Genomic DNA, 15,546 nt, shown 5'->3' with positions numbered 1-15,546 from the left:
TGAAAAGATATTCAGCATTCCTAATAATCAGGGAAATGTAAATCACAACCACAATGAGATATCACTTCACACTTGTTAGGATGCCTGTTATCAAAAAGAGAGGATAACCAGTGCTGGCAAGGATATGGAGAAAATGGAACTGTTGTACACTATTGATGGGCATGTAAAATGGTACAGCCATTATGGAAAACAGTATTGTGCTTCCTCAAAAAATTAAAAGTAGAGCTACCATATAATATTGCAGTCCTACCTCTGGGTATACATCTGTAAGAGATAGAAAAATAAACCAAACTATTTTTTCTATTCTAACTCTCAATACAGAATACTTCACTTCTGGTCACCAAAATGCATCAGATCTCTTCCCACCACCAAGCAGTTCTCCAGCAGACACTGACTGGGTATCCTATAATTCAATTCAATTCTGACACTACCTGGAGTTAACATCAGATCCTACAGGTTAAGAGCTCAGTCCCACAGACTGCTCACCTGTACTTCTGACTGACCAGCTATAAGTTAAGGTTCCCATGACCCCCTCCTCAGATTCAGTTAATTTACTAGAATGGTTCACAGAACTTACTGAAACACTTTACTTACTATTGCTAATTTATTACAAAGGATACAAATAAATAGCCAGATGGAAGAGAAGGATAGGACAAGGCATATGAGAAGGGGTGCTAACTGAAGGGGTGGAGAGGGGATGATCCCTTTCCTCCCCATCATAAGGGTCACGGCTGATACCCCTATAACAAAAAACAAGTAAACAAGATAAAAGGATAACAAATTTATTTGATCATAGTTTTACGTGACACTGGAGCCTTCAGAATAAGGACCCAAGGATATAGAGAAAGTTAGCTGACTTTATGCTTCGATTCAATTGAGACTGGGACAGCAGCGTAGAAATGTGATTGGACAAAAAAAGAGCATGAGCTAATGGTAATAGATGGAGTGGGAAAACCTAGCAAGGCCTTTTCTTGGTGTCTGTATTGTAGCGTTTGTTCCTCCTGGGTGTAGGGTAATACTTCTCTGGAATGAGGGTTTTAATTTGTTTATGGCCAGTGGTTACAAAGAAAGGTAGAGGAAGGTTAGATTAGGCTTTACGGCTGGCTTTGGAAAAAAGGGGTTCTAGTGTCTATGACTGGCCTTGGGGAAGATAAATTCTTGTTTCCATGACTTGCCTCTAGTGAGAATGAGGAGGTGAGAGACAGGGGAAGGGCGCCTGGAGAAGGTCAGAGAAAAACTTTGCTTCTGAGGCTTTCATTTTGGGGTATCATTTTCTGAGCCTCAGTGAAGCTTTTGTTCCCTCTGTGGGCACGCCATCTTCCAGGCACCTCCACATGTTTAGTAATTTGTAAGCTTTCCGAACCCTGTCCTTTTGGTTTTTATGGAGGCTTCGTTGCGGAGGCACAATTGGTTACATCATTGGCCATTGGTGATCACCTCAACTTTCAGCCCTTCTCTGGTTCCTGGAGGTGAGGGAGGTAGGATTGAAAGTTTTAACCGTCTAATCCCATGGTTGGTTTTCCTGGCAATCAGGCCCTTATCCTGTGGCTATCCAGGAGCTCCCAGCCACCAGTCATTCATTAGCATGCAAAGGGATACTTACCACTTAAGAGATCGTGTAAGAGTTTTAGGAGCTGTGTATAGGAAATGGGAGCAAAACCAAGTATACATTCCTTATAAATTACAATATCCGAAGGAAATGAAATCACGACCTTAAAGAAATAATCTGCACTCCCATGTTCATTGCAACATTATTCACTACAGTCAAGATATGGAAACAACCTGTATGTCCATCAACAGATCAATGGATAAAGAAAATATAGTGTGTGTGGGGGGGGGGGGGGGGGTTGTGTTTGTGTGTAATGAAATATTATTCAGCCTTAGAAAAAGAAGGAAATCCTGTCATTTGCAACAACATGGATGAAACTTAAGGATATTATACTAATTGAAATAAGCCTGACACAGAAAGATAAATGCTGTGTGATCTCACGTATATGTGGAATCTTAAAAAAAAAAGTTGAACTCATGGTGACAGAGAGTAGAATGGTGGTTACCAGGGGCTGGGGGTTGTGGATAAAGGGGAGATTTTAAACGGTACCATCCTTCAGTTATAAGATGAATAAGTACTGAGGACCTAATGTATACCATGCTGACAATAGTTAATAATATTGTATTTACTTGAAATTTGTTAAGAGAGTTGAACTGAAGTGTTCTCACTACACACACAAGCAAGGTAACTACATGAGGTGATGGGCATGTTAATTAGCTTGATTGTGGTAATCATTTCACAATGTATAATACAGTTGATCCTTGAACAACATGAGGGTTAGGGGCATCGAACCCTGCATACTGTAAAAAAATCCATGTATAACTTTGGAATCACAAAAAACTTAGTTGCTAATAGACTACTGACTGGAAGCCTTATCAATAACAAACAGTTGACTAACACATATTTTATATGTTATATGTTATTTACTGTATTCTTACAATCAAGTAAGCTACAGAAAAGAATGTTATTAAGAAAATCATAAGGAAGAGAAAATATATTTACCATTCACTAAGTGGAAGTTGATCATCATAACGATCTTCATCCCCATGGTCTTCACATTGAACAGGGCTGAAGAGGAGGAAGAGGAGGGGTTGGTCTAGCTGTCTCAGGAGTGGCAGAGGTGGAAGAAAATCCATGTATAATGGACCTGCACAGTTCAAACTTGTGTTGTTCAAGGGTCAACTGTATATCAAAGCATCACGTTGTACACCTTAAATGTGGGAGTTCAGTCAGGGTGGTGGGAAAAATTATAGAAGAAAAGTTATGAAGATAGTTATAGGAAATAGACACAAACCTTCTTGGAAGGCCGGGGGGATTGCATAGCTTCAGTAAAAGATTTAGCTGAAGTCAGCCTAATCCTCTTACCTTGAGTTAATAGCTTAAAGTAGGTACAAAGGAATGTAAGGGAGTTTATCTAAATAGCTTGTTTACTCATGTGGCCCTAAGCCCAACCTTTTATCATCTGTGGGTGCATGATTGCTCTCTACTCGAGGAGTTGGCAATGTTAATTACCCTCTAGCGGTGTTTACTCGAGACCTTTGTCATTTAATCAGTACTAAATAAATGCGAACTTCCCCGGCTTATCGAGGCAGGTGCTGCAGACTCAGGCAGCAGAGCCCCTTAGCCAGACTGACAGGCAAAATATCTGTGTCAGTGTACATCTTTCATCCGTCATTGGGTCAGGGTCAGCGGGATGGACATGGCGCTTAAATATAAAAAAATTTTATTTGTAACTCATACTTTAATAAAGCTCGAAGAAAAAAATAAAGAGGAAAAATGGAGCATATTCATAGGAGTGCTAATTAGCATGGCTTTCTAGCAGCAGTTGTGGAAACTGGCAGATGTTGGAATGATACCTTCGAGGACTAAGGGAGTATTTCTAACATTCTACATTCAAACTGTCATCAAATGTGAGGTAGAAAAAGGTTTCAAACATGCAAGGTCTTAGAAATTTTTACTCCCATGTACCCTTTCTTAGGATGCTAGCAGAAGGTGTACTATACCAAAGTGAGGGAGTAAACTAAAAAAAGGGGAATTCTTCATGTCAGAGATTGACAGATATGCATAGACCTAGTAAGCAGCCAGTCAATAGTTTGGAGTACAGGAGTTGTCTCCAAAAAAAAAAAAAACAAAAGAAAGTAAGAGATGACTTGATATGTTTGTCCACATGGAGAGATGTTTTATAGTTCTGTCAGAGTCAATAATGAATTTATAATAGGCATATAGAAAATTTTTCAAAAGAAAAAATGGGGCCATTAATTACTTTAGGAAAAACAAAAACTTATAGGAGAAAGGAAATGTAATCATATTACTCTCTGGAGTTTATCTGTGAATATTTTCTTGGTCATAATAATACAAATACTAGATTTTGATTTAGTGAAAAATTGTGACATAGTTATAATAGCAGGGATTTATATAGTATTTACTGTGTTCTAGACACTGTTGAAAATGCTTTACATATATTAACTCATTTAATTCTTATGTTAACCCTGTAAAACAAGTACTGTCATTATCCTCATTTTACATATAAGAAAACAGAGGCATAGAAGTTAAATGACTTGTTCAAGGTCACATTGCTAGCATGGGTTAGAGCCAGGATTCAACCTAAGGCAGTGTGACTGCAGAGTCCATGCTCTTTAACCACTATGTTATACTTCTGAAGAGAGAAGTATGTTTATGTGAATTGATAGGAAGCGGGGAGGCTGGGATGGTGGTGGTGGTGTGGGTAATGTAAGAAATCCAAGTCCTCATCTTCCTTAGTGATACTCCAATAAATCTACCATTGGAAAATTTTAAAAAAATAGCAGTAGAAGCATGTTATTAATAAATATGAGGGCAAATAGAAATTAAACTAAAAGAGTTTAAAGTGGGAATTTGATCTTAGAGATTGAAAGAAGTAGAATGGGCTGGGCACAGTGGTTCATGCCTGTAATCCCAGCACTTTGTGAAGCTGAGGTGGGAGGATCACCTGAACCCGGCAGTTCAAGAACAGCCTGGGCAACATGGTGGGACCCTGCCTCTGCAAAATATAAAAAAGATTAGCCGGGCATGGCGGTATGTGCCTGTAATTTCATCCCAGCTAATCTGGGAGGATCACTTGAGCCCAGGATGTCGAGGGTGCAGTGAGCCATGTTTGCGCCACTGCACTCCAGCCTGGGTGACAGAATGAGACACTGTTTTCCAAAAACAAGCAAAAAAAAAAAAAAAAAAAAGAAGGAGAAGTAGAATTGAGGATTATGTCTTGTCAGCTTTGTAATTATTTTTAAATTTAAAAACTGTGTACAAGAAGTACTATGATAAAAAGTTAAAATTTACAAGAGAGTGATTTACCAGCACTTAATTTGGTAATTAAGATAAATTTTTGTTTAGTTTGGACATATAATAGAATACTACCTCACATTTTAATTTTAGCACATTTTAGTTGATAATATTTAATATTAATAATTTATAATTAATAGAAAATCAATGATATTTAGAACATTTAATTGGCAATATATTTATATTCTAATAGCTCAAAAGTTTTAATTTTTCTTTTAAATGAAATTTTTCAGTGGTCAAGTCAGACCTAGTATCTGTTAGAATTATCTAAGAAACATTCTTCCTTTGGACCTGGAATGATAATTGCTTTTTAATGTTGTTGTCTTACTGTTTTCTTTGCTGATTTTTTTGCATGTGAGGTAAGCTTATGTGAGCCCATAAAATGTTACATTTTTTATTAGCATTTTGAGAAATATTTATTTGATGTCACTTAGTGACTGTAATTAACCTTGATAAAGCTGACTTACAGTTTTCTTACCTCTCATTTTCTATTGTTTTTATACAGAGTATCTTTGCTCACATAGTATTTTATTCCTCATTATTCATTTTCTCTATGGTCAATGAAAGTAATTTCTTAGGATATTATTCTAGTTGAATTGACCAATGTTTTCTTTTATTATTTCAGTCTCACCAGCCTAATATCGTACCTTTCAACAAATTCATTTTTCCTATATTTATATTTTTTATATTAGCCTTCTCCAGCGTTTATGCCAAACATCTTAGTGGTTCTGATGAGATTACTTTAAAGAATTACATAGATTATTTGTTCTTTTCTTACCATTCCAATGAATATATATTTTTCATTTTTTCAAATAAAGGCCACTTTTATGAGTTGTAAACTTCATATTGTTTAAAGTTTGTACATTCTGCTTTTAACAAGAAAACTCTAGTGAAATATAGAAAAATTAACTTTTTTCAGTAAGAACAGAGATGGCAATAGAATTTTAGTTGGTATCAGTGTTGTCAGATTTTTCCACCTGGTGTCAGAAGTACAAATTATTTAAATATGCAGAGTGACAATCAAGATTGTGATGTCTCAATGTAATTTGAGACTATTGAATGGTTTAAAATGATAGATGTCATTTATATTTGGAACTATATAATTAAATCTCCTTTATTTTTTATTGACAGATATGTTTAAAGGGTAAGGTGCACATATTTAAGTACTTAAATATTCAAGCATGTTGCAGAATGGATAAGAAACCAGATTCTCTGGATCTTCCATCATTGAGTAAACGAATGCCCTCTCAGCCTCTCACAGACAGGTAATGTAACATTCTTACAGTTTCATTTGATGATTGCTGTCTTCTCTTTTTATGAAATATACTTTTTAATCTTGAGTGTTCTGAATATATTTAGGCTGATTGGCCCAGCACTAAAATAAATAATTGGCTGAAGCTACGTATCACCATCATAGAATGAAGTTCTAGGATACTAGAATATTTTTGACATTTTCTCAATCATTAAAGTTTTAGTAGTAAAAATGTAAATGTTTGACATTATATTACGGAAACACTAATTTCTCAGCATGTGACAACTATTAATTTATTTTGTGATCACTGTATTGTACATTTGTAACAACAAGTAGAATTTGACTTTGAACTGAAGTTGGTGGAAGAGCAAGACATTTGGGGAGTACCTTTTCCCTTTCATCATAGTCTTTATGTCTGGGTCAAAGATGATATATCATAATGACATATAATGATATATCATCTTTGATGAACATCTTTGATGTTCTTTATGATTTCAGTGTTTTGATCCTCATGAGATTTTGAGATAGTAGATTGAACATTCTGTTTTTAATTCATCCTTTCAAGATGTAGATTGGTCTGAAAGGTTTTATGAAAGTATAAATCCATGTAATAGTTTAGAAAATAACCTAGAATGGGGTAAGACTACAGAAGGCTAGACCATGCCCTTGCCTAAAATATGTAAAGATTTGTCATTGCATATATGATAAATTTTATATTGCTTTGAATGGCAATATAGTAAGTACTATTGTTAACAGCACAAGTTTGTGAATTCCCAAATAGGACTTTTTCTTGAATATTTTTATTTTGTAAGTAGAATTAAGTATCTAAACATTAGATTCCGTTCTTAAAGATTATTTTGTTTAAGATTATGAACAGTATTAGACCAAACAAGGCTCCAAAAATTGGAATTAAGACATTCTAATCTCTATTAATCTGCTTTATATTTATTTTAACATGAATTTACTTTTAGTAATGGCATTTACTGTTTTAGTCATTTATTTTACAAATATCAGTTGAATACCTACTGGTAGATTCAGTTATGTTTTGTTGAATGTCATATATGTTGGTCTTGGCTTCTCATGGTGCTCACAATGTAGTGGAGCAGGAGTCAGTGAATAAACAAAGCAAGAAAATACACACACAGATAAAATTTCAAATTGTATTCAGTGCTATGAAGGAACGTATTTCAAGAGTGTCATCAGGGAATGAATAAAAGCCAGCTCTGCGAAGAGCAAAGTAAGAGCATCTTAGGCAGAAAGAATGACATTGCCATGGCCTTAAGTTAGGAAGGAACTTTGTGTGTTCAAACAACTGAAAGGAGACCAGCGTGGTTGGAGCAGAGTAGCTGAAGGGAAACGTGGTACATGTTGATTTTAGAGAGGTAGTCAGAGCTCAAGTCATGTGGGTGCTTTGTAGGATGTGGTAAGAAGTTTGAATTTTACTTAAAGTACAGTGGGAAGTCATTGGACAGTTTTAAGTGGGGGAATAACATGATTTGACTCATTTTTAAAAAAAAATCTATTTTGGCTTATAGGAGAATAGATTGGAAGTAAGCAAAAATAGAAGCACAGGGACCAGTTGGATTGTTGTAGTACTTCCAAGAGATCAGGGGGTCTAGAATAAAGTAATTGCAATAGAGATGAAAAGAAATGGGCAGAATTAAGATATATTTTGGAGATATTCTCTAGCAGGACCATCCAATAAAAATATAATGTGAGCCACATATATAATTTTTAACTTTTTTTACCCATTTTGAAAAAAGTAAAAAGAAATACATGTTATTTGAGTATATCCAAAATATTATCATTTCAACATGTAATTAATGTGAAAACTTGGTGAGATATTTTACATGCTTATTTAATATTAAATCTTTGAAATCTGGTATGTACTTTATGTGTATAGTGTGTCTCGATTTGGAATGGCTGTATATGGCTACTGGCTACTTACCGTATTGGACAGTGCATATCTATAGAGTGAGTTGTCAGTTGTATTAATTTCTCACTCACAGCCTGTATTGAACTACTTAGAAAATTCTTCTATGTGCTTTCCACTTTCATACTCAGGCTCTTGGCTGTATGGTTCTTACTACCTAGAATGCCCTTCCATGCCTTGTCTGTTTTGTAAACTCTTTATTATACATAGATAGGCACTACAGTAGTTACATATAATAGCTTTTGGAGTCAGACATAATATGGCTTTGAAGCCCTTTTATGACTCTTAATAACTGTATGTCCTTGTGTATTAATGTCTCTGGTCCTCAGTTTTCTCATATGTAAAAAAGAAAATGATTACACAGGTGCTGTCAGGATTAAATGAAGCAATGTATGTAGAATACTTAGTGCAATGCCTTACCCATAACATTTCCTCAACAAATAGCTTATTGTCATCATTGTCATTTACTACAAATACATGGAGGTATTTTGTGCAGTGCAGTCGGATGAATTTTTGCTCTGATCATGGTTTAACCACTTAATTTCTCTGTGGCCTTGTGTAAGTTATTTAACTTCTCTGAGCCTGTTTCCATACCTAAAATGTTAACCATACCCACTTCTACAGTTGTGAGAATTAAATGTATGCCTAGCAATTAGTTCAATAAATGATAAACAGCAAATGTTATAATTTTTCCCCTTGGGATGTTAACTTTTGTAAGCTTTATTTTTTTTTGTAAAAAGAAATAATAATTATAACTTCAAGACTGTAAGAATTATGTCTAAAATATGAGGTGCATCTAACACAGTACATAACACAGTATAGACACTCAATGAATGCTAACAGTTATTGCCTCTTCATCCACAAGACTAAGCTCAAATGCCACATTCTTGAGTGATGCCTTTCCTAACTTTACCGAGGAGAATTAGTTGACCTTTTTTTTTTTTCTCATAGCACTTTGTATTTACCTTTGTCATAGTCTTCAAAACATTTAAACACATTCATTTTTCCTCTAGGCTGAGAGCTAGCTCTTTGGAGGCAAGTTTTAAAAATGTATTTTCTCTTAAACATTCAGCATAGTACCTGATACTTGGTAGGTGCTTCCCTAAATGTATTCATATACTTCTGAAAAGTACAAAAATCAGTTTTTTTTTCTTTTTTTTTTTTTTTTTAACATGAAACTGGTTTTAGGAGAGGAATTATAACATAGTGATTACGACCAGGGACTTTGGTGCTAGATAATTGAGGGATCAAATTTGGACTGCTGGCTGCAAGTTGTGTATCCTTGGATAAATTGCTTAATCGATTCCAGTCTAAGTTTTATCATATATAAAATGAGAAAACACCATCAATTTGCTACAGTTTTTCACAATAAATATGTAACGTTTTGTCTTTTAAACATTTAGCACAGTTCCTCATACATAATAAGTGGTCATTGTAGACTGTGTGGTAAAATTGCAAATTAAGTGAAAAATACCTTGCTTCCTGGGTGGCATATTTTGTAAATCAGAAATTTGCAAGGACAAATTGAATTTGAAAGTATTAAAGTGCATATTCAATACTTTGTAGCTTTCATTTTTACATCCTCACTTAAGTATTAGATGGGCATTATTTATATAAATAAAACATTTTTAGAGCCAATGAAGAGTAAACCATATAAATTGAAATTAAAAGATGTTTTGAAGCTCTGTGATGAAATTTGACAAACCAATGGGAAAAACAGGTCTTCCATCAAGATAATGTTCTAACAAGGCAGCCTGATTTTCTGAATCTCTGAGGAGAAATAATAGGTTATTGTTGACAGTTGACACTGTAGAGTACACGAAGGGAACAATATTGCATGAGTGGCATGAATAAAATGTTTTGTAGGAAGAGTTCTGATATTTTTCTCCTCATGTCCTTAATTAAGGATCTTAGACATCAAAAGTATATATTCTGTATTATCTAGGGAAATTTTAGGTCAAGTGTGCATTATCTATTTAAGAAGAAAATTCTAACTGCTCTTAGGATTTCTATTTCCATAGTATGGAAGATTTTTATCCAAATAAAAATCATGGCCCTGACTCTGGAATTGGAAGTGATAATGGAGAGAAACGATTATCCACAACAGAAGTGAGTATTTTCTATTGCTGATCCATTCTGTTTTACAATTTTATTAGATCATTGAAATAGAGACATTTGTGCATACTTGAGTTTATTTTGCTTGAAAATATGATCATTATATTTTATGACTAAAACTGAAAAAAAGGGCATGCTGATTTTTAAAGCTGAGCAGTAAACCTTATGTTAATTTTGGGTTTGAAAACTGGAGATGTAAAGCAGACATTCTGTAATTCATATGTAAAATTGAAGCAACATAATCCATATCGTAAGTTTAAAATGCCTCATTTGTACTTTTTGCTTATTCCTTTTAGCCATCAGATGATGACACAGTCAGCCTTCATTCTCAAGTCTCAGAATCAAATAGAGAGCAGACATCAAGAAATGACAGTCACATAATAGGAAGTAAGACTGATTCTCAGAAAGGTAATTCATATGGTACCTGCTATTTTCGTTTCATGTACATAGCCCACATTAAAAATGGGCTTTGAAAAATTATATTGTCTTTAGCCAACTCTTATATTGAGAAAATACACATTTTTCTAAGGACGGCAGTGTCAAGCATACAGTTTACTATGTACATTTTCTAATAAATATTAATCTGTACCTAGACCAGGAGGTATATGATTTTGTTGACCCCAACACAGAAGATGTAGCAGTTCCTGAACAGGGAGATGCACATATTGGATCATTTGCATCATTCTTTAAGGTAAATAAAACTTTGAACAAATATTAATAACATGTTCTCTTGATCTTATAAAAGTGGACTATACAATTTAAAATGTAACTTTCTTTTATATAAGGGAAAAGAAAAATGTTCTGAAAAATCTCAGAAAAATGAAGAATTAGGTGATGAAAAAAGGTAAGCACATATGAAAATGAAATGTTACTTATAAGCCCTTGAGCCATTCATTAGATATTCCTACTTGAAAGAGTACTTGAAAAAAATATAATTTTTTGTTCACTTACCTCTTATGTTTAGATAGTTAATTTATAAATACTTCACATCTGTCTGTATTTCTCAGTTAAACACAAAATTATAGTAAGTGTTTGAGTGTAGGATATGCACTGTTTTTCCCCCTGAAGTGTAATGATGACTTCTATTATTATTATTGAGGAGGACTGTACCGTCATATACATTGCTTCATTTGAGCTATTTAACAACCATCTGAAATAGATGGTATTAACATCACTTTACCAATTAAGACACTGAAACCAGGAGTTTTAAATGTCTGGAACTCCGATGTATTGTCTCTTGTTCTACTATACTTTCCATTTGGTCAGGCTGGTTATGACTTTTAAGGGTACTTATGTCCATATTTTATTGAAATAATTGTGCTTTGGATCTTTTCTGAACCATTCATCTTATAAAATGATGAAATATGACCTACCACATTTTTTTCAGTTACTCCTTCAGGTTGCTTTATAGATGCAGAAAGGAAACAAGAAACATTTGATGAATACCTACCATGTACCAGGATTGGTGCTATGTGCTTTCCCATGTTTCTCATTTTATCTTCATTAAAATCCTGTAGGGTAGATACTGACCTCATTTTTTCAGGTGAGGAAGGTGAAGTTCAAAGACTCTTAAGTTTTATGCCTAAAACCACTTAGCTAGTGTCCACTACTACCTAGAGTGTGAAAGTTGCTGTCTTTGATTTTTAAACTTTTATCTTTGCTCTACATTATGCTTCCTCCAAATGACTTCACAGTTATTAGTTAATCATTTCTGATGTCCTGTAAGGAGGTACATTGCTTTGTCTTGAACTGTTTAGATTTCATTCTTTTACTTTCTCACCTCATCTAATGAGGTCAGTTGCTTAAACTTGAGAGTCACCTGTAGCATGTACGATGTGGTAAAGTCACAAAGATTCATGATTTGATACTGTTTTTGAAGTGAAATCTAAAGATAAAATGACTAGAGTTTGGATAACTATCTTAAAATTTTTTTGTTCTCTTTTATAAAGATGACATATTAATATTTTCACGCAAATTTGCCAATCTTATTTGAACCTATTTTGGATTTTCTTTAGACATTTTATATACAGATTTTTAAAATCAAAATCAATAAACTGATAAAAACAGGATGGTGCAATTAAATGACAAAATTTTATAACATTTTAAATTTATGTATTAAGACAGGCCATATAGAACTCTGCAGTCCTTTTTATACTGAAGGCTGGAGAATATCCATTTTTAGATTACTATTACCATTACACATTTCAGAAATTTAAAAAATGGTTATATACTTTGCTATTATTTGTTAGTCATTAATTATATTAGTACAGCCAGTATGCTACATTTCATAATGAGTAGAGAACACAGATGTTTTCCTTATTTCTTATTTTAGTATTTTAAAAGAAGGACCTAGGATTTTAACTTTCATATGGTGTTAAAAACAAAAATGGTTTCTATTTCTGGAAGCTGGCATAAAATATAGTCTGCCTTACTTTTTGGATAACCATGTTTGTGTCACCTTTCAGACTTGAGAAAGAACAGTTACTGGCAGAGGAAGAGGATGATGATTTGAAGGAAGTAACTGATTTGAGGAAAATAGCTGCTCAGTTATTGCAGCAAGAACAGAAGAACAGGTATTCCTTTCAGTAATGAGATTTGAATTGGCAAATTTTATAATCATTAAATTGATTATTTAAAGATTATCAAAGTATATGCAGTTTTGAGTAAACAATACTGCCCTCTTAAGATCTATCTCAAGGGACTAACTACAGATTGAGTATTCCTCATTCAAAAATCTGAAATTGGATCCCAAGCATTTCAAATAAGGGATACTCAACCTGTACTAAAAGGCAATAGGAAATACTTAGGACAGGAATATAAAATTACATTTACAACTAACAGAATGTACTCATATATATAGTCACTATATTTAATATTGCTTAGGTATTTCTTTTTTATTCCTGTGTGTGTGCTGAATCATAATAACTGATTTATTTGTTGATATTAATTTTAGCTCACAGTAGCATTATTTACATTGTAAGCATTTTTTTTCTAGGTACATGTCATGAATATAATGTGCTTTTTAAAACTCAGATTCCAAACTTGGGATATGTCTAAACTCCTTAGAATGGAGTTGAATTTTACAAGAGTTGATTAAATCAGTATGATGATTTGAGGGTCACTGGCTCACTTTGGTCTGTTTCTTGGTCAAGGACCATTTTCCTCATCTTTTGGTTAGGCTTTCTTCAAGTACATGTTGTTGGCAATGAGAAGGGCACTGTGTGAATGAGAATAAAATGAAGACATGTCCACTTCTAAAGCAGGAAAAGTTCCATATGCTGCTGAGGGTCAGCTGTTATTGCCATCTTCATGTACTGAGAGGACTACATTTATAGTTTTGAAATGATAAAGATCTGAGTGGCTTTTTTTTTTTGCTTTCAGAAAAGAGAATAATTTTGGTGCATTTAACATGGATAAGTAAAAAGTATTTTATTTCATTTATTCAAAATAATAAATGTTTATGGTTAATATGACCATGTTTTGGGAAGTTTCAAATTTAAATATACTGGCATTTGTTTAAATGTACATTGAAAAATACAACTAAAACTTATCAAATGACAAATATGTGGTTTCTGGGGCCACTTTTTAGGGGCAATCTATATAATAGCTAATAAGCTAAATTGCCTAAGTATCTTTTTTGCACAGTTGCTACATTTATAGATATACAAAATCAAACTAGAAAATCACTAACCTTTATTCCTTTCATATCGAATGTATCTTCATCAGCAGTTCACATTTTTTTTCTGCTGTAACTTTCTGTCTGCTTTTTCTGTGATGTTTATCTTTTCAACTTTTCCTGTGATTTGTTTCTAATGGGCCTTTTAAAAATTGGCTGCTTATGAGGCTGTGTTTGTTTTTCCCCCTCCAATATAATTTAAGTGTTGATTGCCCTGTGATTTAAAAGGTTTGATGAAGCAAGCCACCACCTGTTCTGTGGAGGTTAAAAAGTTTCTATCTCTTCTACCTAGCGGGTGAAAGAATTGCATTTATCATTATGGGAAGATAATATCATTTTTTTAAGAACCCACAGCTAGCTGGATGCCATGGTTTATGCCTGTAATCCCAGCACTTTGGGAGGCCGAGGTGGGTGGATCACTTGAGCTCAGGAGTGCAAGACCAGCCTGAGCAACATGGCGAAACCCCGTCTCTACCAAAAATACAAAAAATTAGCCGGGCATGGTGGTGTGCACCTGTGGTCCTAGCCACTTGGGAGGCTGAGGTGGGAAGATCGCTTGAGCCTGAGAGGCAGAGGTTGCAGTGAGCCAAGATCATGCCACTGCACTCCAGCCTGGGTGACAGATCTCAAAAAAAAAAAAAAAAAACCGACAGGCATATCCACTTTTCTCATGGTATTAGGAATAGCATTTGAGTGCATAATTATAGATTTTTACATTGCCATATACAATATTTCTGTATTTCCATTTTCCTATTAGCATATTAGTTTTTCATCTATCCATGTGACTTAAATTATTCTTTCTAGCCTAGGTACAACATTGACTGAATAGTTATCTTTCATTGGTTTTATTTTTGTGATAGTTTTGTAATCAGTACAAAATAGCATCTAGCACTGTGCCTTATACATAGTAAATACATAATATTTTTGATTGACTGCTTGAAAATTAAATCAATACATTTAAAACTAGTAGGAGCCATTAGTTAAAAAATTATATGTTCTCCCTAAAAAAAACTTCTGCTGTTCTTCAAGATGTATCCAAAAGTAATTTCTTTTTCTAATTCTCTTCATCATCCTTTTTAGATGTTAGTACATACTAGTATAAGAACTTTTTAGATTAAATATTAATATACAGTGACATTGTTGTGATAAGTATGTCTAATTTTTGCAGACATTAAAATATTTATAATATGATCATAAAGTAAAGAGCACTTTTTTTTTTTGAGACAGAGTCTTGCTCTGTTGCCCAGGCTGGAGTGCAGTGGTACAGTCTTGGCTCACTGCAGCCTCTGCCTCCTGGGTTCAAGTCATTCTCATGCCTCGGCCTCCCAAGTAGCTGGGATTACCAGTGTGTGCCACCACACCCGGCTATTTTTTTTGTATTTTAGTAAAGACAGGGTTTCGCCATGTTGGCTAGGCTGGTCTGAAACTCCTGGCCTCAAGGGTTCCACCCGCCTCGGCCTTCCGAAGTGCTGGGATTATAGGCATGAGCCACCACGCCCGGCCAAAGAGCACATTTTACTTTTAAAATTTATAATGTATAGAGAATTTTAGATCCCTAGCCAATTCTGTTAATGCCTGAACTTAAACTGGATCTCAGAATTTTTAAATGCTAAATCTAATATTTTTTCTATTAAATCTTTTTTCCTTCTACATTATGTTGCTATTGCTTAGATCTTTTAGATTTAGGGACTTAAAATTTTTAG

At 34.2% G+C, this 15,546-nt stretch overlaps 1 protein-coding gene across 3 annotated transcripts in view; it reads left to right on the top strand.

Annotated features, from left to right (window-relative positions):
- The window catches only part of LRCH2 (leucine rich repeats and calponin homology domain containing 2), a 119,316-nt gene that overhangs the window by 55,871 nt on the left and 47,899 nt on the right, over positions 1-15,546 (top strand). For 2 of the 3 annotated variants that reach the window (XM_054544983.1, XM_009235192.3), the window contains exons 6-11: positions 5,999-6,132; positions 10,074-10,161; positions 10,464-10,575; positions 10,761-10,858; positions 10,953-11,011; positions 12,633-12,740. In XM_054544983.1, the coding sequence (XP_054400958.1) occupies positions 5,999-6,132; positions 10,074-10,161; positions 10,464-10,575; positions 10,761-10,858; positions 10,953-11,011; positions 12,633-12,740 (599 nt within the window). The remainder of the gene's footprint in view (positions 1-5,998; positions 6,133-10,073; positions 10,162-10,463; positions 10,576-10,760; positions 10,859-10,952; positions 11,012-12,632; positions 12,741-15,546) is intronic. The other variant, XM_054544982.2, reaches the window with a different exon arrangement.

This window comes from Pongo abelii, chromosome X (genome assembly GCF_028885655.2).
Source record: "Pongo abelii isolate AG06213 chromosome X, NHGRI_mPonAbe1-v2.0_pri, whole genome shotgun sequence".
NCBI lineage: Eukaryota > Metazoa > Chordata > Mammalia > Primates > Hominidae > Pongo > Pongo abelii.
This window is presented reverse-complemented; position numbering and strand designations above follow the sequence as displayed.